Genomic DNA, 24,866 nt, shown 5'->3' with positions numbered 1-24,866 from the left:
GCGTGTAGAGATTACTTGAAAGGAAAACAAAAGAAAGTGAATATCTCTTATTTTTGGAGGAATTAAATATAGCAGTTGTCCTCATTAAGACCTCACAAAAACCAAATGAACTTACCAGTCACTGAAAAATAACCCATTCTCTATATTTAGCTCAGGAAACAAGAAGTTGTTTGATTTTTCCCATGAGCAAATCATACATATATATAAGTACTTAGATATAATAGTTTAAGGTAAAGGAATTAACCCCTGAAGTGAAAAACAATGACATAATTTACAAATAAGAATTAAATTCTTAAGTTTATTAAGAGAAAATTGGTGACTAATCACTATTTTGAGACAAATACTATTGTGCCAAAATATTAACTAACATGAGAATCAAAAGAGAAGAATTTAATTAATTTAATTATTAGAATTTACAATAGGACCATCAACAGAAACTCAGTTATGGATTCACTAATCTTCTTCCTCCCTGCTGGAGACATGAGCCTGATTTGGTCTTTATGGATGACCTTACATATACCCTTGAACACCAGAGAGCACTATGAAGCACCTCCCCTGTTTCACTCAGTGTTACTTTTTTCCAAGGTTTTAATCCATTTCTTTTTTGAAACCCATCTTCCCTCTTCTTTTCCAGACAGAGGAATCTCCTTATATCAATGGCAGGTATTATAGTAAAATTATCATTTCCCCTGAAGAGAATGTTACATTAACTTGCACAGCAGAAAACCAGCTGGAGAGAACAGTAAACTCCTTGAATGTCTCTGCTAGTGAGTATTTCATTTCTGGCATTAAAAAAAGTAAGAAAATTTGAAGTTATTCTTCATTAGTTTAAAATCTTCAATTCCATCTTCCTGTACTGCATTATGGTAAGTTTTATGTATTTATTTGGCATCTGGTATCATCATCATAGACTCTTTTTTTTTGTCCTGGTGACCATCCTTGTATTGTCTTGTCTTGACTGTTGAATCATTTCATGTTTTATGGGTCAGAGACCTTATCTGGTCCAGGAATATTTCCCAAGAGCAACAGAGGATAAGAACTGAGTTATTGTTATTTAATCCAGGTTTTGTGTTCAGAATAGAGATAACTCAAAGATTATCTTAAAGCATTTTGTTACAGTTTTAATTTTGGTAAAATTTTGCATTCCAATTCTTTGTGGTATTTATCCTACATTTATTTTGAATAGGAATGCCACATGCACAGTCATTTAGCAAATTGGTAGGGAAACTGATAATAGAATTTATGAAATCTAGTTTCAAAACTGATGCTTTTGAATATCATATTTGAGTCATAGCTAAAAATTAGTTATTGAAATTATCCTAGAAAAAGTGAAAAAAAAACCTGACATGCTGAGCAGCTTTTCCTGAAAACAATTGTCATTTCATTTGAAGTTATCCATCATCTTCAATTCTGTCATTGTTCCTATTGCTATGTCAACCTTAAATCAGGGCAGGCCCTGGAATGAGGCTTGGTTCTGGACAGGATGCTAACTGACCTTCCAAACTTTTACTTTGCAGTCAGTTGGATTCCTGTATGTGACATTAACAGAATAGGGATATACTGTCTAGGAAGTAGCTGGAGCAAGGACAAAATAACTGTGTAAAGATAATGGTCCTTAACAGAATATGACTAGAATATAAAAGCCTGATGGAGTGATAAGAGAAAAGAACCAAACAAATTTAACTCTAAAATAGGTGCATTGACTTCTCAAAATTCAATTTAGCGAGTATTGATTTGTCCTACCTAGAAAGAGAACTTATCCTTTCTTCCTGAACACAAGTTTCTCTTTTATTCTAACCCATTGAGTAGTGGTTTCTAGACCTCACAGTGGCTTAATGAACATTTAATACAGTTGTTTTCAAATTTAGTGAGCACCTCCTGAAATTCCAATGTAGTATGTATGAGGAGTCTGGGAATCTGCATTTTAATAGAAGTAGTTGGAAGTTCTGATGCAGGTCCATAGAAGAATATTTATGTAATTTAAAATTAGATGATGGTCCGGCACTTAAAATGGGCCAGGAGCATGGTGCTATCCAAGTCATTTGCAGGGCTTCTATGAACATCACAGATAATGCCTCTTTGCCTCTGAGACATCCCATTTTAACCTCCGCCCCCACGACTGTGAGAACATCTCTAATGACAAGTCCCTGATACTAGAGGATAAAATGAATTCACCACAGAGGCAGGAAAAGTTGAGAAACACTGCACTGTAGATTTGATATACAGCAACTTGTTTCTCTTAAAGAAAAAAAGTCCTATTAAAAGGTGGTAAATAGTGGAGAAATTAATATGGATTTCAGATTAACACTAAAGCTTGTCAGTTGTGAAATTTTCTATGTTAGATTAATACCTTTGCAGTTTTAACGACTCTCCTTAAAACAAGATTAATTTCTTTGTAGGGAAGTTCACGCTCTATTAAATGTAAATTTTTTTTCTACCCTTAGCTGTAGAATAGATATTTTATCTTTGAGTATTATTACATCATACTATAATGGTAAAGGTGACTTTCATATATCAACAAATTTTGTTTTTAATTTCATATTAACATTTTTCATTTCAGTAAGTATTCCAGAGCACGATGAGGCAGACGAGATAAGTGGTAGGTACTACGCTGCCGACTCTTCTTCCTTGACTATCAGCTCAAGATTTATGAAGTGTCATTGTATAAGTAATTTCTTAGCTGCCACAATTGTGACTTGAATTAAAATAGCAAATGAGACAAGATAGTAAGAATGCTAAAAATTTTATCTTTTAAAAGCACAAGTTTGCATGTTACTCATAGTAGTAGTAAACCTTAATTATTTTTAATAAGAAATAATAACCAGATTGACTTCTTCTCAGAAATCCTTAGCAGTGTCTGTAATTGCATGGAATTCTCTTCTCTGTTGTAGATGAAAACAGAGAAAAGGTGAATGACCAGGCAAAACTAATTGTGGGAATCGTTGTTGGTCTCCTCCTTGCTGCCCTGGTCGCTGGTGTTGTCTACTGGCTGTACATGAAGAAATCAAAGTAAGTTATGGAAAGAAGACTTTTCTTGCTCACTGACTTCCACTGGGAGAATTATTATTATTATTATTATTATTATTATTCATTTGAGACAGAGATACAGAGCAAGAGAGAGCAGGAGCAGTGGGGAGAGGCAGAGGAAGAGGGAAAAGCAGACTCGCTGCTGAGCAGGGAGCCTGATACGGGACTCGATCCTAGGACCTGGAAATCATGACCTGAGCCAAAGGCAGACCCCAACCATCTGAGCCACCAAGGCGCCCCACTGGGAGAATTAATACAGTGTGTTAATGATGCTCACTTCAGCTGGGCATGTCATTTCTGTGATAGGAAAGGCATGTCCTCCAAATCAAGCTGATCATCACGTTTTGCTTTCAGCTCACAGTGACTGCTTTGCCAGCGTTGGAGAATTGGCTTGGGGTGTGATTTCACATGTGTCCCCTTATTTTTCTCAGTCAATAGTCTAAATTCAATTATTTGTGTTTTTTTTTTTTTTTTCAATGCCTACGGGACGTTTTAAAAAGCGTATACTTCCAAAAGGTCAGCTATTCTGAACCATGTGGCTGAGGTTGGTGGAGATGAATTAAAAGTGGTTAGTACATCCTGCGTGAATGGCCAGGCATCTGTGGTGATGCGTCTGACCAGCAGTGAAACTGTTGGTGAGGTACTATTATCTTGTCACTTCTCTGCTCTAGTTAAGTCACTTTGGTATAAAAGGATCTAATTCAGAAAAAAAGAAAAATTCGTCATTATTTTTTTCTGCAATCTAAAAAGAAAATTAGACAAAGTACCAAGACTACTTTAAAAATTATTTAGATAGATAGTGTTTAGATTAAAAATTATTAGTTGTAGGGGCGCCTGGGTGGTTCAATTGGTTAAGCGTCTGCCTTTAGCTCAGGTCATGATCCCAGGGTCCTGGGATTGAGCCCCACATCTGGCTCCCTAATCAACAGGGAGCTTCTCCTTCTCCCTCTGCCTGCCGCTCCCCCTGCTTGTGCTCTCTCTCTCTCTCTGCCTTTCTGTCAAATAAATAAATAAAGTCTTAAAAAAATAAAAATTTTTAGTCATAAAAAATACAGATGGAACCAACTTTACAAATTATCTAACAGTGGTTTATAATGAAAATCTGATTAACCAATGAAGATTCTTAATGTACACACATGCCTAATAGTCCTCATCACCTCAGGCTTGACCCCAGATTTGGATGTGAGTGGGTAGAGATGGGGTCCTAGCATTTGCATTTTTAAAGTCTCCTCAGTGATTCTGTGGTATACCATTGGTTTGAAACATGAAGAAATTGATTTTCGCAAGGGGATGTGTATAGCTAGTGGCAAATTTGGACTTGACTTTGTATTTTCTTGATGTCTGATATCATCACCCCTTTCAACAAGTCAGGTAAGTTAACTTAAAAGAAAATCAAAAGAAAAGGCAGACTCAGTAAGACCCATGATCTTACCCTGTAAAGAAAGCAATTGCAGCAAAGGAAGTAATATTCGAATGGAGCTGCCATCAAAGGGAGGCAATAGCTCAGAAATTTTTAAGGTCACATCGTATGAGCTCTGTCTTGATCCTGCAACTCATCTCTGAAGTAGATACTGTTATTACTCATGTTTTACATTTGAAAGAATTGAGGCAGAAAATAGTTAAATGATCTTGGCACCTCACTCCCCCATCTTGAGCAGTTCCCACTGTCACTTGGTGACAAATATGTTCTTTTTCTCGGTGAACGTTTTACCTACCAACACTTCATGTGGGCTTGTGTCTGTGGTTTCTGTGGAAACTTTAGAAGATTGCCCAGAGGCAATATCTTACTAAAATTCTCCTTCTATGTGTATAAGTTTCTTGTTGGTCAAAATCCTATTCTCTTTTTATAATCCACTATAAGGTACTCACAAATCTAACAGCTTGGGATCTGGGGTATTTCCATTTTATTTACTTAGGATTTCTGAAGCATTCCAATGTAATTTTATTTCTTAAAAGAATAAAAATGAAATAAATTTCTCTGTATCCTGGAATTGAGCTGAAAAATAAACAGCAGTTTTCTACATTATGACCAAATAAATGCTAAATTTTTGGAACACCCCCCAATGTTCTTAATCATCCTATTCTAATTGCCAGGATCTCATTAGATGCCATTTATCCTCCTATGAATAAAAAAAAATTATGTGTGTGGGATTTTTTTTGTTGATACTTCATTAGTTATTATCATATCGTGACTCAAAATTAAAATCATGGATAAATGAATGCTGGACACTTGGCTTTATAGTGTCTTTAGGTCAAGGGTTAAGACTTCATGGATTTCCTTTAAAGTGCCTCATTAAATTAAGTGCAGATTTACTATCTGACTTGAATGTTCATCTAAGTAACTGTTATTTAATTGAAAAGAGCATCCATTTTGTCAGAGTTAATATTATTTGTAATCAAAATAATAAATTGCAATTCTCATGCCAAGCATTAAAGTATTTTTATGAAGAATTTGTGAAACTCTTAAGATTTGCTAAGTGTTCTGCATTCCTGATAGGTTATTCCTTGCTAGTGCCCTCTGAGATAAGCCAGCATTTTTGCAAGATGAGTTATTGTTAATCCCCGTGTCCAGAGTAAGTGCACTTTCATAACAAGAGCTTTCAAGTTAAGAATTGCTAAGGCCATGTTTGGGTCTAGTATACTCTTTCTTCTTTTCTATTCTTCTACTTCAACTTTTCAAAGCAATATGAGGATTTCATTGCTATCATTAGCTAATTCATCACCATTTTACATGGGCAGGAGAGATTTTTTTTTTTTTAATAAAGATATATTATTTTCTCCAGTTTTTCTCCAGATATATATCTCTATGTTCACCATCTTGCAAAATAATACCATTAACGATCTTGTGAGTCACCAGTATGGCAAACACTTAGAACAAAAATTATGAGTTAAAATCTTACTTTAAAAGCCTCAGTGATACAGCTCGCAGAGCAGGGAGGTTTAAACAACATTTAGGGGAAGTTCTTTGCATTGGCATGTTTAAAAGTCAGTGGAGAGAGAGGGGAGAAACCATCTTTTATGCCCAAGTACAACTTAAGAGTGTTAACATTCCTAGTGATACTTAGCTAACATGCATTCCCCATTCCATTGGTATGAGCTACATATTTTTATACCTATTTCAAATATGGAGAACAGCAAGAAATGCTTCGTAGTTGTACTTGGCCTTGTGATCTGGTATATTCATTGGAGAGAAGAACTCATGATTCTTCTGCTGCTTTGAATCATACATATTCTCACTGGAAGCTTTTTTCTTTACACTGGCTATTTTTTGGTAATGAAAGTGGATGACTCTGATCATTTCCCATGTATGTAGGGTATTAATTCGCAGTTGTAGGCAAAAAGCATTGATTGCCTAAGCCCACTTCATGTTTAGTTGTTTAACAGGTAGGAGAGCATTAAAGAACTAAGACAGATTCAATTATTATTTTTTATTATTTTCTCCATTTCTCTCCATCCTGTCCTCTGAACATTGTTTTTAGCTCTACAGGAAGTTACCTGCTATTATTTGAGTTCCACATCCTCTCTTGCATATCTTATAGTACAATAAGTACATAATAATAACAATGAAATAAATAATGAAATAATAACAATAATGAAAAATTCAAAGAGCCAAAGATAAAGGAAAAATATAAAGGCAGCATGATGTAGCCACTAAATTATTCAGGCATTTGTTAAAACCATAATTTCCAGGGGCACCTGGGCGGCTCAGTTGGTTAAGCGTCTGCCTTCAGCTCAGGTCATGATCCTAGGGTCCTGGGATCGAGTCCCACATCAGGCTCCTTAATCGGTAGGGAGCTTCCTTCTCTCTCTCCCTCTGCCTGCTCTCCTTGCTTGTGCTCTCTCTCTCTCTCTGTCAAATAAATAAATAAAATATATAAAAAAAAAAACATAATCTCCAGGCTGGTTGCATTTAAGAGACCCCTGACCACCATACTTCTTATCGCTAAACTGGAAGTAAGCACTAGCCAGATATTTGTTATCTCAAAATACACATTGTCTGAATATTGGAAACTTACCAAGAGATTTATCTTTTGCAACTGTGGAACTCATGACTATTTTCATGACGTTTCTATGTAAGCCTAAAACTCACAAATATCTTGTCAGTCTGCCTTGTATAATGCTGTATTATTCCACTACTGTCTCAGGAAAAAACAGAAATCGTCCTAAACCGGTGAAAAAGACTAAAGAGGACTTGGCTAAACCCCTGAAATTTCAAGAAACAATGTTATTTGTTTCTTAACAATGTTATTAAGCCTTTCTAAAATTTTTCTCATTAGCATCTCCTGATATATAGAAGATCTTGCAAAAAAGTTGATTTTAACTAAATTCTATTTCTAATCAATACCTACTTTAAAATTAAACGTATGTTCCCATGAGGGAAAATCAACTCCTCACCAAATAATTTGAGAAGATCGTACCTGAGGACCAACTATAGCACATTTTTCATGACTTCCGTCATTTATCACTACATAAGCACCTATTAGTCTTTTTTCTTTTTATTCTTTTAACTGAAATCCTCAACAATTTAATGAGTTAAATGCAATTAACCCTATTTCACAGTGTCCAAGTCTCTGTGAAATTAACCTCAAGATAATGCATGTAGTATATTATTCCATATCCCATATAATTTCAAATATATTTTGCTGCCTCAAGACTTCTTTGGAATTAAAATTTTATCTCTGACTTTGATTGCCTGCCACATTTAATATAGTGCAAAGGATGAAAGGGTGTGCTCTAAAGTGCAGGGCTGATGTGGCCTCTCCCCTTGTATTAGAAATCAGGCTAATCCAAATTTTGGGTTCTTTCTCTTTCCCTACCCATAGTCTAGCAGGCAGTTAGAAGAAGGAAGAAAAGAAAATGCCCCGTTATTCTATCAAACCATAAATAACAGAGTGAACTAGAGGGGAAATAAGATAATATAGAAATGCTAGAGTCCCCATCCAGGTAATCACAAGGTCACTGGCCATTCAAAGGGCAGAACCATCCATCTATGACCCTCCCCTCTCCTGCTAGATATTACCTGAAATGTTTCCAGAGGAAAGGGCTTGCTTCAAAACAAAATGTTTTCAATTTTTAAAATCTTTTCTAGCTGTCTGTATACATGCATTTCTTTCTTCTTCCCCTGAGCCGGGCTATGTGCTATACCAACATTACCCACGTTAAGGAAACACCTTGAACTCTTAGGCTGAATGCATCCTGTTCTTGTACATATTCAGAATTTTTATGTTTATTTTAATTCCCATTTGTTTATGTAATGGATTCTCCCCATATTCACTATTGGCCTAAATGAAAGGCCATTTTTTTTAACTTTTTACTGAGGACTTAAGAATTCCCTATTTTAGTGGAGAGTTTCTATAGAAAGTCTTAGAAATTCTAAGGATATAAAATGCAAAGTCATAATGATAAGACCAACTCTATTCTTCTTTTCCTGCTTCCAACCCAGAAAATGGTGACAACTCTTCTAAATGCAGGACAGTTTCTTCTAAAATGCAGGAACTAGAGCCCTCCTCTCTTCTAACTCTTTAGTAAGGTTGGCCCAGGCGGAAGCTCACTCTGCTGAGAGCTGTGATGAAGGAAGAAAGAAAAATAACTATTCTCTTGGATATGACCTTAATTACCTGCACAGGTATCAATGGCCAGTTTGCTGAAAGTGGCAATTCCACACTATCCGGGTCCCAGTCTTAAATACTGGTAGCCTTGGTGTCCTTCTGTGGTGTCTGCCAGGCATGCTATAAATGAGAAATTACAGAAAAAGTCCCTCTACCTAGGAAGTGTTAATGATTACTCATGCTCCTTCTAGAATAGTTTTCAAATTTGTTATACATAAACCTCCTTTTGAAACACCTAAAATTTTATGAACTCTTTCATGTGGGAATGATTTGAAGGGGGTATTGTTTTGTTTTTCAACAATTCCATTATAACATTCCATCTATCTTTTCGAATGATAACATCTCCCAAGATTGTGATGTATTGCTTATGCCAGCCACTCTCACCCTCCTTCACTTTGCCAACCACCTTCATCCCCCACTAAATTATTTTTTAATTGGGATATAGTTGACATAGAACACAGGCTAAGGTGTACAACATGTTGATTTGATACCTCAATATATCATAATACGATTCCCACCAGAGCATTAGCTACCACTCCCACCATGTCACATGATTATCATCTCATTTTGCCATGAGAACATTTAAGATCTAGTGTCTTAGCAACTTTGAAGTATTAAATGAAGGCACACTTTGCTGACACCACCATTATTAATCCCCTACCTCTTCTGAAGTAGATCTAGAAACACGTCTATAATAGTGAGGGAAGTATCACAAAAAAGTTGGAGAATCTTCTGGAAAGTTATTTAAAAGCAACTTGAACCCTTAATAGGCAGTGTACTTATGTAAATAACACAGAACAAAGAGTCGAGACCTAAGTTTGAACTCCGAGCTTCTGCTACTTGGCAGCTCTATGACGGTGGGCAGCAGCTACATGACTCTCATCAGTTTAGTTAGCCTGTGTTACCCACAGGGGGCTTTCCTAGACACCATCACATTTACCCTCACAGCAGCCTGTTTTGCAGATCCTGTTACCCCCAATTTATAGGTGAGCGAGCATGCTTCTGAGGAGGTATTTATCCAAGGACTTGAAACTCAGACTTGACACATGAGGATGAGAATCCGGGCCCACTGACCCTAAGGCTAAGACTTTAGTCCATCCCTCACAGATTAGACCTCTATGGCTTCTTCCAACATTGTAATTCTGTGATTTAAATTTTCTCTCGTATTTAAAGTTACCAAAAAGCCAAACAATGAAGAAAGTTTAGGACAACCATAAAAATTTTGACCCAAGCACTCATTCTTTATAAATGGCTAAACTTGTCCTTAGAATCAATTGACCAAAAAAATATTTTGCTGAAGAGAATGATTTTTGTCCTCCCTTCCAATAATAGATGCATTTCTAACCTCTGTAATTCTTTCAAATCTCTGAGATTTTCCAAAATTAAAAAAGATACATCCATAAAGTTACATTTTATTTTTATTTTTACCACATCAATTTCTAAACCAAGCCAAAGTAATCAGAATAATTTTTAAAGGCTTTTCCCTGCTGGAGAGAGTGAGGTCTCAGTAATAAAAATGGAAAAATTAATAATAAAATTCATGTAAATCTTATATATATGCATATACTCAATGAATACCCCCTCCCCCACCAGCCACACTATTTTTATATCTATTTAGTACATTAACACTTAGCATATTTGTGTAACTGTGTAACGTGGTGCCTGGATTCTGGAGCAAGACCCCTGAAGTTTGAATCCTAGCTTTGCTACTTAGTAGCTCTGTGATCACAAGCAACTTTATTAGTCTCAATAGAATATGGAGTTATCCTAAGGCTGAAATAATTTCATATCTATGCCATACTTAGAACACTGACACATTAAGGCATTATGACAATGCTAGCAGTTATAATTTTGGAGAGTGAGATTAAGAAAAGGAGATATTTGCTTTTCATTTACCATTTCTTACTTTTTTTTCTTTTGTTTTGTGAACATTAAGAAAAACGATTTGTTTGAATTTCCTCAACTCTTACTCTACAAACATATTCTACAGATATTTCGTATTACCCCTAACAACCTCTTTTTTTTTTTGTAATTCCAAACTCTGAGCAGTGATCTTTAGGCTGATTTACCTGGACAAATATATTGAAAGATACTGTGATTTGCCCTGAATACAGCTTCCCGAGAAATAATTCTAGTCACTCCCTTCCCCTTGATACCGCCTTCTACTTAATACAACTTGATGAAACCATAGAAGCTGCTCTCCATCTCTAGACCAATAAATCTACCTAGAAGGTAAATAGAAAGGGAAATGCAAACTGTGTGCAGTTTTTCACCACACATTTTGCCCGGTTCTTTCAGTGCCCGCTATAAGGCATATATGCTTTAGCTTTTCTCAGTGTAATGTTTTTATATTAAGGTAAAATATGCTTACAATAAATGTGCAGTTAAATCTGTTTTGATAAATTTAATACACCCTTGTGACCATTACTCCAGTTACAGAATAGAGCATCCCATCACCCCAGAATGTTCCCTTGGACTCTCTTCCTGTTCAGCCCCACCATCCACATTCCCTTAGGCAACCACCGTACTGATTGTTATCACCTGAGATTACGTTTGCCTAATCTTGAACCTCAAATAAATGGAATTATACAGATGTACTCTTTTGTGCTGGGCTTCTTTCATTTAACATAATGTTTCTGAGATACATGTATTAATGATTTCATTTTTTGAAATTACTGAGTAGTGTTCCACTGTTAGAATATATCACATTACTTTAATCCATTCTCTTGTTCGTGGACATTTGGATCGTTTCCAGTTTGGGCTATTATGAATAATACGGCTAAAAACATCCTTATACAAGCCTGGGTGGCTCAGTTGTTAGGCGTCTGCCTTCGGCTCAGGTCATGATCCCAGGGTCCTGGGATCGAGCCCCGCATCGGGCTCCCTGCTCCGCGGGAAGCCTGCTTCGCCCTCTCCCACTCCCCCTGCTTGTGTTCCCTCTCTCGCTGTGTCTCTCTCTGTCAAATAAATAAATAAAAATCTTAAAAAAAAATAAAAAAATAAAAACATCCTTATACAAGCATTTTTGTAGGCATATGTTTTCATTCTCTTGCGTTAATATCTAGAAATGGAATTGCTAGATCATAGAATAGATATTTTTCATAAGAAATTGCCAAACAGCTTTCCAAAGTAGTTGTCCAGTTCCCAACTCCTACCAGCTGTATTTGAGAGTTTCAGTTCTTCCACATCCTTGCCTAAATTTGGTGTTGTCATTCTGTTTAATTTAGCCATTCCAGGAGGTGTGAAATTATATCTAATTTTGGTTTTAACTTGCATTTCTCTGAGACTAACGATTTTAAGCTCCGTGTACTTATTGGTCATCATTTTTTTTGTGTGCAGTGACTATTCAGGTCTTTTATTTATGATTTTACTGGTATTTTTTTTTTTGTGAATGATGTAAGAGTTCTTTACATATTCTGTATAAAAGTCCTTTGTTGTAGATATATTGTGACTATTTTGTCCTAGTCTGTGACTTGGCTTCTTTTTCTTTTCTTAATGCTGTCTTTTAATGAGCAGAGGTTTTTAATTTTAATGAAGAACAACTTAGGAACTTTTTCCTATTATGTTTAGTGCTTTCTGTGCTCACTCTTCAAAATCTTTGCTTATCCCTAAATGGCAAAGATATTTTTCTGTCTTTTTCTAGAAACTTTATACATTTGAGGCTATGATACATCTAAGATAAAGTTTGTTTGTTTAGTTGGTTTTTGCTTTTGCCATACATGTATTTGTCAACTCATTCTGGCACCATATGTTAAAAAGACTTTCTTTTGGCCTTGGAATATTTGTAGTAGTAGTGGTAGTAGTGGTAATAATAATAATAGTAGTAATAATAATGTAAGTCCTTCAACTTTGATGTTCTGCTTGTGTTAGAAGTCTTATTTCTTTGCATTTTCATATAAATTTTAGCAACTTGTTAATTTCTACCAAAAAAATTAAGAGCTCTGTGGGATTATTGTTGCTTTGAATTTATAGATAAATTTGAGTAGATTTGAATCTTAAGTTTGACCTCTTATGTAGCCTTCCAAAATATTAACATCATATATCTCTCCATTTACTCCATTTTTTCTTAGCAGTATTTTATAACCTTTAATGTAGATATTGACATATCTTACAAAATTTATTCTTATGCTTTATGTCCTTTGCAGCTATTATAAATGAAATTATTTTGCAATTTTTATTTTCCATTTTTATAGTAGTATATAAAAATATTATTAATTTTTTGTTGTTGGAATCTGTACAACCATCTTTCTAAATTCACTTGTTAATTCTATTGGTTGTTTTGTGGATTCCTTAAGATTCCTATGTAAACAATCATTTCACCTGAAAATGGGGATAATTTTACTTCTTCCTTTCCCTTCTGTATGCTTTTTATATTTCTTTTTCTTTATTGCACTCATAGAGACCTCCAATACAATGTTGAATAGAACTATTGAAATCCTTAAGGAGGGAACTGTTCAATATTTGCGATTATGTATGATATTGGCTCTGTATTTTTCATATATGCCTACCCAAAGTTAGCCGAACTGTGAGGCTAGGGTACAATCCTTCCAACTGCCCAGTCTGCCCAAGACTTCTGACCCCAGATGCAAGGTAGGGTCCGAATACAAAGTTAGAGAAAGAGTCCACATTAGAACACCCTCACTTCTGATACCACTTCAAATTGAGGGTTTCCCAAAACCATGCTCAGGTTTGATCAATTGCTAATACAGAGTTTACTAGAAACTAATATACTCTCATTTATGTTCATCACAAGGAATGGATATTGGCCAAGGAAAAAAAGTGTAGGGCAGAGTCTGGGGGAATTCCAAATATGAAGTTTCCTTTATCTTCAGGGACATGTTACTCTACTGGCATTGATGTGTGGCAAAAGCATGGGGTATTGCCAATCTGAGAAACTCACTTGCGATTTTGCTGTCCAGAGTTTTTACTGGGGCTTCGTTATACAGGCATTACTGATTGACTACTTGTCCATATGGTTAAGCTCAATTTCCAGCCTCACCCAACCTTAGAAATCAGGCTGATATCACATGACTTAAAGCTCTAAACCATATAGTTGCTCTTTCAGGTGAGTGAGTGTTGATGGACCTATCCTGAGACATCTTCTCAGCACAAGCAATCAGGTGTGATTGAAGAGACCCACCAGGAAAAGAAAGCCACTCTTAGCATTCAGAGTATTCTAACTATTTAGAGCTTATCTCCTAGAAACTGAGGACAAAGCCCAAACCTCTCTTGGGGCAAGACCAAATTCCTTACTACACAATGTCCTTCAACAGGTTAAAGAATTTTTTTAAAATATTCCTAGATTACTAAGTTTCTATCACAAATTACTGTTGAATTTTCTCAAATGCTCTTTCTACATCTATATTACATCTACATTATTTGTACAAAAAAATCATACTGTTTTCTTATATTCTTTATTCTGATAAATTATATTGATTATTGAATATTAAATGTCCATTTCATTTAAGTTGTTGACATTTTTGCAAAAAGAAAAGTTATCCATAGAATTCCAATTCTGTAGTGGTAACACTTTATTTTCTAATATTTCTAATATTTTGTTCCCTTATCATGCTCAGTCTTTTTAGAGAATTAATCAATTTTCTTCATAATTTCAAATAACTTTCTTGTTTTGTTTTCATTTCTATTGCTTATTTTCAGTTTTAATTCTTTTTGCTCTTAGGATTACTATTCTCTCTCTTCCAGCTGGAGTTCAACTTTCTCTTCTTTTTCTAATTTCATAAAGTGAATTAAAAATTTAGATAACTGATATTAGCCTTCTTTTGTAACACAAGCATTTAAACTATGAATTTCGTTCTCAGCATTGTGTTAGTTGCATTCCACAAATTTCAGTATGCTGTATTTTCATGTTCATTCAGCTCAAAATGTTTTCGGATTTCTTTTGTGGTTTCTTTGGAGCCATATAACTCCAAAGGTTCTTAAATTCCAAACATTTCTCATTGACTTCTGTTTTGTTAAGCTTATGCAAGCTTTTAGTCTTTTGAAATGCATTGCTATTCTTTTTGGCCTACCATGCAACCATGCAGTATTACCTGGTAGATGCTAGATGGGCACTTGAAAAAAAAATACTTGGTGGTTGATGGGTACAGTGTTCTATAGTTCTATGCCAGATTAAGGTAGGTAATAGTTTGTTTATATCTTATTATTTTTTTTACAGATTTTTTTTCAAATTATATGAAATCACTTCGCATCTAAGAGGGTAATAAGCATACACTTCCAGTACTAGAGCTAGCTCAGTACTAGTTACTTCGTCATGATTGTGCATACGGGATTTTGGTCCATAAATTCTATCAGCTTCTGAAACAGGCATATTACATTCTCTAAATAAGACTGTGTACTTGTCTATTTATTTCTCCCTTTAATTTGGTCCATTTTTGCTTTATGTTTTCACTAACGATACACTTACAATTGTTATGACTTCCTTAGGTATTGCAACTCTTATAACTATGAAATGTCTCTCATTATTGCTGTAATGTTCCTTGTGTTGAATTTTACATTGCCTGATATTAATATAGCTATACTGCTTTCAAATGCTTTCTGTTTTCATGTGTATTTTTTCTCTCCTTTTATTTTCAATTTTGTATCTCTGTATACTTAAAGTACATCTCATATACAGTAAGGTTGATCAAACTATGACTCTCAGGCTGCTGCCTGATTTTGTAAATAAAGCTTTATGGTAGCACAGCCATGCTCATTTCTTTACATACTGTTACATGTTGTTTCACACTATAAGGCCAGTGTTGAACAGTTGGAGCACAAACCATAGCCAAAATATTTACTATCTGGACCTTCTAGAAAAAAAAAATTTAATGCCTGGAATGTAGCATTTAGTTATTCTGCTTGCTAGTATAGTCTGACAAACACCCTTTTAATTGGAGGATTTAGCCAAGCTACACTTAAGTATTGATATAATTACATTTAAGACCACCATCTCACTATTTGTTTTCTAGTTGTTCTCTCTTCCTCTTTTCCTGCTTTCCTTTGAGTTATTCAAATAAGTTTTAGCATTACATTTTAATTTCTCTAATGGCCTTTTAACTCTACCTCTTTGTATTTTTTTATTGTGGTTGCTGTAGGAATTACAAAAGAGCTCTTAATTTACAACAATCTACTCATGTAATAATCTAGAACCCTTGAAACATTATAAATGTATTTAACCTCCTTCACATAATTATAGTGTGTGGTTTGTGGTATATGCAGTTATAATGGATATGACAACAATAGCAAAAAGGATGGAGACAGTTAAATGAAATTATAATGGGTTTTTTTTTAAAGGTTTTATTTATTTACTTGTCAGAGAGAGAGAGAGAGAGCACAAGTAGGTGGAGGGGTGGAGGGAGAAACAGGCTCCCTGCTGAGCAGGGAGCCCGATGCGGGGCTCGATCCCAGGACCCTGGCATCTTGACCTAAGCCGAAGGCAGACGCTTAATGGACTGAGCCAACCAGGTGTCCCTGAAATTACAATGTTTCAAGGGTCTTTTATAATGTTGTATATATCACATTAAATGATTGGTTGTCTTTATAAAAAATTGTTTTAAATGGTACTTATATTTTACCATACATATATAATTCGCATTCATTCTTTCTTATACATCTGAGTTTCCATGTAGTGTCATTTCCCTTCAACCAAAGAACTTCCTTTAAAACTTCTTTTAGCACAGGTCTGCTTGTGATGATTTTTTGCAGTTTTCCTTCATGCAGTTTAATATGTCTTTATTGCCTTTATTCAAAAGGTCTTTTTACTGAATATAAAATTCTGGGTTCCCATTCAGTTTTTCTCTGATTGACTTATTTCACTTAGCATAATCCCCTCCAGTTCCATCCATGTCAATGCAAATGCTGGGTATTCATCCTTTCTGATGGCTGAGTAATATTCCATTGTATATATGGACCACATCTTCTTTATCCATTTGTCTGTTGAAGGTCATCTTGGCTCCTTCCACAACTAATGAATCGTTGAACACTACATCAAAAACTAATGATGTACTATATGTTGGCTAATTGAACTTAATAAAAAACATTCTGGGTTGAGATATTTTTCTTTCAGCCTTTTAAACATATTTTAAATGTCTTTTTTTTTTTTTTACCAGGAAATGCATTTTTTCCTGATGAAACAGTCAGCAGTAATTCGTGTCATTGTTCCTCTGCACAAATTTTCTGTGGCTACTTTCAAGTCCTTCTCTTTATATTTGCTTTCAGTTAGTTTGATTATGATATGCTTAGGTGTGTTTTTCTTTGTATCATTCCTCCTCCTCCAGAATTGCTGAGCATTTTGGATCTCCAAGTTAATGGACATGAACAACTCTGGGAATATTTTTCATTGTTTCTTCAAATATATTTTCTGCCCCAATGTCTTTTGCTTCTTCTACTGGGACTCCAATTACACAGACATTAGACTGTTCAGTTCACTGAGGATCTTTTTTTCCCCTGTCATCTTTCTCTCTATTTTTCAAAATGTATAATTTATGTTTTTTTTTGTCTTCAAGTTCACTGAGGCTTTCTTCTGCTACCTCCAATCTGATGATAAGACAATTCAGTGAATTATTCATTTGCAATATTGTAGTTTTAAGTGGTAGAATTATTTTTGTTTACATTTTTTGCACTGAGATTTCTGTCTGTTCTTTCATTGTCACCACATTCTTCTTTATGTCATTGAATATGTAAAACAATAACTGATTGGAAGTTCTCCCCTGCTATTCCCAAAGTCTGTGTCATCCACAGACACTCTCTGGATTTTGTGTTACATTTTTCTATTTTTCATATGTATGGTAACTTTTTTATATTATTATTATATATTGGTCTTTTTGAGGTGATATGTTGTAGAGATTCCATGTTCCATTGTATTCTTCTAAAGAATAGGGACCGTTTTTCCTAGCAGACAATTAAACTTCTGGCTGATTTCCTTGATTTTGTGAAGGTGACATCTACATTTTATGTGGCATGTCTGTCCTGGTTGAATAGAGACTCAACATGTAGTCTTTGCTTGGCTTTTCTGTGAAAGATCGATATGTTTGCCAAGGACTTTTGGTTTGGTGAGATTCAACTCCAAACTATGTTTCCCTGTGTAGATAGTAGCTAAAGTCTATGGCACATTTTTAAGCTTCCCAGCTGTTGCTTTCTGCTTGGCTAAGTGAAATTTCTCCCCTCCACACACACAGTTTAGGGATCATCCAAGGGGTTTATTGTGGTTTACATACATGTTTGGGGTTTTCACCACTCTGGGGCTCTCTTCTTTCTGAAATTTTTTTTCCCCTTTATTTTCAGCGTTTGTTCTAGTTAGCTTGTAAGTCTCCCAGCTGGGAAGTGACTTCAGAAGAGAAGTTATATAAAAATAGAGCTCACCCAATATAAGGGTCGAATTTCCTTCAGTTTCTACTTTCTTTTTGTCACCCTCAAGTACAGTCAAATAGTTTATTTTTCTGAGAGTTTATAATTGTTTTAAATGTAAAGATTAACAAGTTTTTTTTTTTAATCATTATTGCTACCAGAGCTTCTAATAGTCCATACTTTATTTCAAAGTTGTGTAATCATCATGTCCTCAACCTTAACTTCTTTCTTCCCATGTGGGTCAAAGAAAGCTGAAAAAAATGAAAATTGCAAAATTGATTTATTACATTGCTAAATTTTTAAATTAAAAAAATTTTCTTTTTTAGACTATGTCTACAGAACAATGACTCTTTTATATGTCACTCTAGTGGCTCCAAACAAGTTGGAGTTTTCACTTTAAAGGCAAAGAATAGTGGTTAATGAAATGAGTTTGAAAGAAAAAAGAGCAAGAGGGAGAGATAGTGAAAGGAGAAGTCTAGAGACAAGGGATAGCAGAAAAATCGGAGAGGTGAGAGAAGGCAAGGAGAATAAAAGGAAAGGGAAAGAAAGGAGAGAAGAGGCTTTCAGATTCATGTGGCTTTCCCTGATTACCACAATAGCTTACTGATTTATAGAAATTATGGTGGTTAGTATTTATTAGAATATATAGTTAGAAGCTTTTAGAAGAATCAAGGTATGTGTATATATATATATTTTTATTTAATTTTATTTTAAATTACTGGAATAAGGAATCACTCAAGTACTGTCATTTCAACATAGTATTCTCTCTATTTTACCTTCTGTAAAAAAGCAGCTGGGTCTGTATGGACTTTATATTGGTGAACACTAATAACATAAGGAACAGTGGAAGGAAATACATATGAGCTATAATGAGGTCAGTTAATTCAATTCAGTAAAAGAAATGTCCTTTGGTTGCCTACCGTATTCAGTCAGTATATTATGTGCTTTGTGTTTATTCTCAAAGAGTTTATACTGAAGTCAAGGAGATGAAAGAGATTGGCTACATCTTGAAGTGTCATGGGACAGATGGCCAGAGATCTGGGTGGAGACTCTCCAAAAGGAAGAGCTAGATCTGTGTTTAAGGGCTGAAGAAAGGGAGACATGCCAGTATCTTAATCAGAAGACTCAGAGGGACATGCCTTAAGAATAGGGGTAAACCAAAGGTAGACTCTTACTAAAACTGCAACTGAGCCTTAACCTGGCTCAAGCCTAGACTAAACTGGAGTCATCGGCCCCTCACCCTGTCTGCTTAACAAAGGAAAAGAGAAACCATACCTGATGGACAATAACATTGTGTGGAGCAGTTCATTTACATAGATGGTGTCGAGGAAAATGAAAAGGACTAGCTGTGCAAAGAGTCAAGAAAATACAATCAATAATCAAGAGAAAAAGTAGATAAGCAGACCAATGCATGATTTGGACACTGTAGTTAATAAATAGACAAGGACATTAAAGTAACTATAGATAATATATTGAATGTGGAAGAAAAGATGGTCAAAGGAGATGGATGGAAAAGAGAATTAAAATGTATTTTTAAGTATTTTTAAATCAAATTGACATTTAGACCAGAAAAATATAGTATTAGAAAATAAGCCTTTGGTGGGTGAATTTAAAAGCAGATTGGCAGGCTGCAGTTGGCTAAGTGGCTGACTCCTGATTTTGGCTCAGGTCAGATCTCAGGGTCCTGGGATTGAGCCCCACCTCGGGCTCCATGTTCAGCCGGGAGTCTGCTTCTCCCTCTCCTTCTGCCCCTCCACCCACTGGTGCTCACTCTCTCTCTCTCAGATAAATAAATAAAATCTTTAAAAAAAAAAAAAAATAAAAGCAGATTGGGCACAGCAGAACCCAAGAGAAGTAAACTGGAATAGAGATCAATAGAAGATACCTAGATTGAAGGGCAAAAAGGAAAAAAGAATAGATAAGGCACATAAGAGCACAAGAAACATGCGGGGCACACACAGAAGATCTAACTTACGTATAAGTAATATACCGCAAAAAGCAAGAATGCCCATCACCAGTAAAATAAATAAATAAATCATCATGTATTCACCCAATCATAAGCTCTGTAGCAATGAGAATAAACAACCTATAGCTACAATCGACATTACCTGTGAATGTCACAAACATTAGTTTGAGTTTAAATAAAAAGCAGACAGGAATGAATACATGTGGTATGATTCCATTTATATGCAAATTACAAGGACAGGTAAAGCTTTCTGTGAGAATTCAGGATTGTGGTAACCATTGGAGAGGTGGTAGTGACTGGAAGGGAGCATAATGGGACTTCCGGGTCTGCAACTCTTCTGTTTTTTGAGCCGGATACTGGTTACATTCAAGCATCCAGTTTTTGAAAATTCACTGAATTGTATGCTTCTGATGGATACATTGCCTTGTATGGATGTTAGTCTTCAATCAAACCATTTTAATTTTATTTAAAGATTTATTTATTTGAGAGAGAGTGAGATAATGCTTGTGAGCATGGTGGGGAGGGGCAGAGGGAGAGGGAAAGAGAGAATCTCAAGCAGGCTCCACGCTGAGCATGGAGCCCAACGCAGGGCTCAATCTCACAACCCTGAGATCACGATCTGAGCCAAAACCAAGAGTGGGACACTTAACCAACTGCACCACCCCCGCGCCCCAGACAAAACCATTTTTACAAGGACTCATAGATTTGTTTTAAAAAGAAAATGATTCACAGATTCATAGAAAGTTCAAGCTCTATAAAAAGTCCTTAGAGAACATCCTAATTCACCATCCCTCCATTTTACTGTTGAGGTTACCAAAACTTTATGTTATCAGTTAAGTGATTTGTTAGCCAAAGAGACTAAACCTCAAATTATCTGTGATGTATATAATGTAGACAGCATATGTATCTTATACTTTATATATAAACTTATTTTATATATATTTTATTATATATTTTATATATAAAATAGATGAGAGAGAGAGAACAAGGCCATCTACTTCATTCTTCCATTTGCCTAGAAAATACATATGATAAGGAAGTTGTCATTCACCACGATGTACCATTTTACTGCAAGATGGAAAATATTTATATGATAATATAAGTCAAGACATAGAATCAAACTTACATGTCTTGTTTACATTTTTAAATGTCTCTTGTAAAATTCTATTACATATTTTAGCACTTAGTCATGTTGGCAGAGTTTGAGCTTGCTCTCCTGCCTTATGAATGGACTTAGAAGGCTGTAGTTTAAGCTAAAATAAGAATTTTTAAATCACAAATTAAATTAAACTTGTGCTAAATGTAATGAATGTCCCAGTTAAATGAGCCATATGTCTTTATCTCACTTGTACATATATCATATACCATTACATATCTCTTTCTAGTAAAGTTGTAATTCTTAGCAAATGAGTTAAGGAATTCTATTTCAATAATAGAAATACTTCTAGGGGGGAAATTGGCAAAAAAATGAAAAAAATAGTAAAAATACTTTTAGGGGAAAAATGGAGTTTTCTCCTCAGCTTCCTTAACACATCTGGATATATATTTTTTTTCTTAAAAATAGAAATATTACTAGGAATTATATGGCAATAATAATTTGAAGTACCATATCACGGCAGTTCCACTGATGTGCTTATAACAGGGAGGGAGGGAGGGAGTTCAGGAAGGGAGGAAATGGTACACATTTTTTTTTTAGATTTATTTATTTTAGAGAGAGAGAGCATGAGCAGGAGGGGCAGAGAGAGAGAGAGAGAGAGCGAGAATCTGAAGTACACTGCAGTGAGTGCAGAGCCCAGCCTTGGGGCTCGATCTCACGATCTCATCAAGAGATCCTGACCTGAGCCAAAACCAAGAGTCAGACACTTAACCCAGAGAGCCACCCAGGCACCCCAATGGTATACTTTTTGAAATACAGTTATGATTTCTCCCGGGTCGTCCCAAAACCAAGGAATTTAGCTGTGTGCTTACAAAAACCTGATTTCAGCTCTTAAAGGATAGAACCCAGTAATGTGGGTAACCATGGTAGCCACTTGGGCACTGGTTCTCAAACTGTGGCATGCACCAGAGCCACCAGGAGGTCTTGACTGCTGGCCCTCTTCCCAGAGTTTTTCTTTTCATTGTTCTATGGCAGGGCCTCAGAATTTGCACTTATGTCCGGTTCCCAGGGGGTACTGATACTGCCGGTCTAGGACCACGATTTGAGAACCACTATGTTAGAGCTGTTCTAGCTTCTGCTGCCAACGTTGTCATAGACTTGGGTCCCTTTCTAATCTTGCTTTTGATTTATTTGATAAAACAGAGACACCTGTGTGGCTCAGTCAGTTAAGTGTCTGCCTTTGGCTCAGGTGCTGGGATCGAGTCTCACTTTGGGCTCCCTGCTCCACGGGGAGTCTGCTTCTCCCTCTCCCTTTGCCTTTCCCCCTGCTTGTGTTGGCTCTCAGTCTCTCTCTCTCTCTCTCTCTCTCTCTGTCAAATAAATAAATAAATAAATAATCTTTATTTGATAAAACAATTGATAAACCAAGATACAGGGCATTCGCTCAATCTGGATGCATAATAGGGAATGCTAAAAGGGAAACACCCTAATAAAACTCCCTTGGAAAAATTTTGTAGCAAGTTTTTACCCAAAAGGAAAATTTTGATTATTAAATGATAATAATTACTTCCCAGAAAGTGGAGAGAAAAGTAACCCAGCCAAAAACATGATGCAACTAAGTATGATAGTCTGTGTTCAAAATAATCGATTGCTTTTTCTCCTACTATATATTTAATGCAACTCCACTACCAAGGTAACTGCACTGGAATGTGCTCTGTTACCAATCAAGGCTCACCCTGTAGAATTGTTCGCCACAGTGGTTTGCCTGTATTAGATGTAAAACGTTTGCTTTTCAAAGATACATTAATGTGAACCCTAAAATTAAGAAGAAAAAAAAAGTTAAACACGCATGTGTCAACATGATGATATTTATTTTTCTTACAGGACTGCATCAAAACACGTAAACAAGGACCTTGGTAATCTGGAGGAAAACAAAAAGTTAGAAGAAAACAATCACAAAACAGAAGCCTAAGAGAGAAACTGTTCTAATTGTTGTCCAGGTGGGTAGGTGGTGTGAGGTTTCTAGAAATAATTCCCAGGCAAGTGTGACGTATCCCAGGAGAGGAGAGGGAGAGCCTTGACATTAAATCACTACAGAATTGCAGCTTTCATATAGGAGGAGAGTTCCTCCAGAGGACACTTTGGTAACTCAGAAAGGTATTCTCAGAAGAAGAATGGAATCTCAATGGTCTCCCCATCCTCTAAAAATAACCACTATCCTCTGAGTAATTAAAGTCAATTTTGAGATTGTAACATTCAATTAGCATTTTGTATTCTAATGCCAAAAATTTTGCTGAGTGCAAAGAAGCTTAATTTTATAAATTGATATTTTGCTTGGATGAGAGCTGATTCTATTACTTCAGATTTATTTTAAAAAGCAATTATAAGAATGACTTTTAAATATAAAAATTTTAATCTAGGGATTTAATATTTACAAGTGTCCATGCATATATGCAGCCGCTTCCCAAACTATTTTCGTGAAAAGCCTAACAAATTTGTGTAGATCCATAAACACCTTTGCAGATAGTATGTATATTGTGTGTGTGTGTGTGTGTGTGTGTGTGTGTGGACATATATGTATCTACATGTGTGCCTATATGTATGTGTGTATAATGTATATATGAATGTTACATATATTGCATATATTTATATATAATAGCTATATGAGTGTGATTTTTAAAGACAATCTCAAAAAGAAGTTTTCCATGGTATTGCCACTTGGAATTTGAGCTTCTCATTTTTATTTATGTTTCTCTTAAGCCAGCCAAAAAGAGAAGCCATTTAGGACAAATGATTTTGTGTGTCCTTGAGAATAACTTGCTGTAGCTTGCTCATCTGATGTAAAAATGCCCAACAACCACAGTAAAACTTTGGTTCATTATAAATAAAGCACGAGTCACAATTTGAGTGGGACACCCAAGGGAGGAAGCACGGGAAAGAATTATAACTGGAAGAATGCACACAGGAAAGAAAAATAGAATAATGAAAATACGACATTTTTAAAAAATCTGAAAACCAGGACCTCAAATGGATAGGGTGAAAGAAGTAAGAATTCAGTTCCTTCCCCCCAACCTGCTGTCCATTGGGAGCCAAGTAGGCAGCATCCCCATCTGGTTGTTTTTTTCTGCCTCTGTAGAGTTCACTCCTCAATCCTTTTTAAACGTAGATTTTGCCTTTTGTTTTCTTCAGAATTAGAGTGAATTCTCAAAGAAAAATTAAGGTTAAAGACAAAACCTACAGAATGAAATATTTTCCTGAAAAACCCTCTAATATTCATATGAATTAAACAATTTTCATAAAAATAAAGACTCTCAACAATTCCAAAAAATTATTTGTAGAAGGGCCACAGCAATGCCTGGGGCTACAGATGGGTTCAGGGACAATGGAGTTTTATGAAAGGCCCCTATAAAGTAATTCCTATCACTTTTAGTACAAAGCATCTGTTGATGGTGAAAAATGATTGCTATGGTAACGTACTAAATTATGTTTTTTTCATCATTTCAGAGAAAAAAAACTATATAGACCAATTGAAGCATGAACGTGGATTGTATTTAATACATATACAAAGACATTGACAGCAATTCATGGTTCAAGTATTAAGCAGTTCATTCTACCAAGCTGTCACAGGATTTTAGAGAATTATCTCAAGTAAAACAATGAAATGAAATTACAAACAAAAACAAGTTTTGGCAGCCATGATAATAGGTCATATATTGTGTTTGGTTTGATTTTTTTTTTTTTCTGTAAATGTCTGCACTGAGGATTTCTTTTTGGTTTGCCTTTTATGTAAATTTTTTACGTAGCTATTTTTATACACTGTAAG

The 24,866-nt window shown here is 35.4% G+C and overlaps 1 protein-coding gene across 4 annotated transcripts in view; it reads left to right on the top strand.

The window, feature by feature from the left end:
* Positions 1-23,043, top strand: part of ALCAM (activated leukocyte cell adhesion molecule) — a 202,821-nt gene extending 179,778 nt beyond the window's left edge. The window contains exons 12-15 of one of the 4 annotated variants that reach the window (XM_027585199.2): positions 635-767; positions 2,561-2,599; positions 2,892-3,009; positions 22,928-23,043. In XM_027585199.2, the coding sequence (XP_027441000.2) occupies positions 635-767; positions 2,561-2,599; positions 2,892-3,009; positions 22,928-23,015 (378 nt within the window). In that variant the 3' untranslated portion in view covers positions 23,016-23,043. Of the gene's footprint in view, positions 1-634; positions 768-2,560; positions 2,600-2,891; positions 3,014-22,927 lie in introns of those variants that run through there. The other 3 variants (XM_027585200.2, XM_035728940.1, XM_035728942.1) reach the window with 3 other exon arrangements.
* Positions 23,044-24,866: the final 1,823 nt, after the last annotated feature.

This window comes from Zalophus californianus, chromosome 1 (assembly GCF_009762305.2).
Source record: "Zalophus californianus isolate mZalCal1 chromosome 1, mZalCal1.pri.v2, whole genome shotgun sequence".
Taxonomy (NCBI): domain Eukaryota; kingdom Metazoa; phylum Chordata; class Mammalia; order Carnivora; family Otariidae; genus Zalophus; species Zalophus californianus.
Note: the sequence above shows the minus strand (reverse complement) of the source record. Positions and strands in the feature narration are given on the sequence as shown.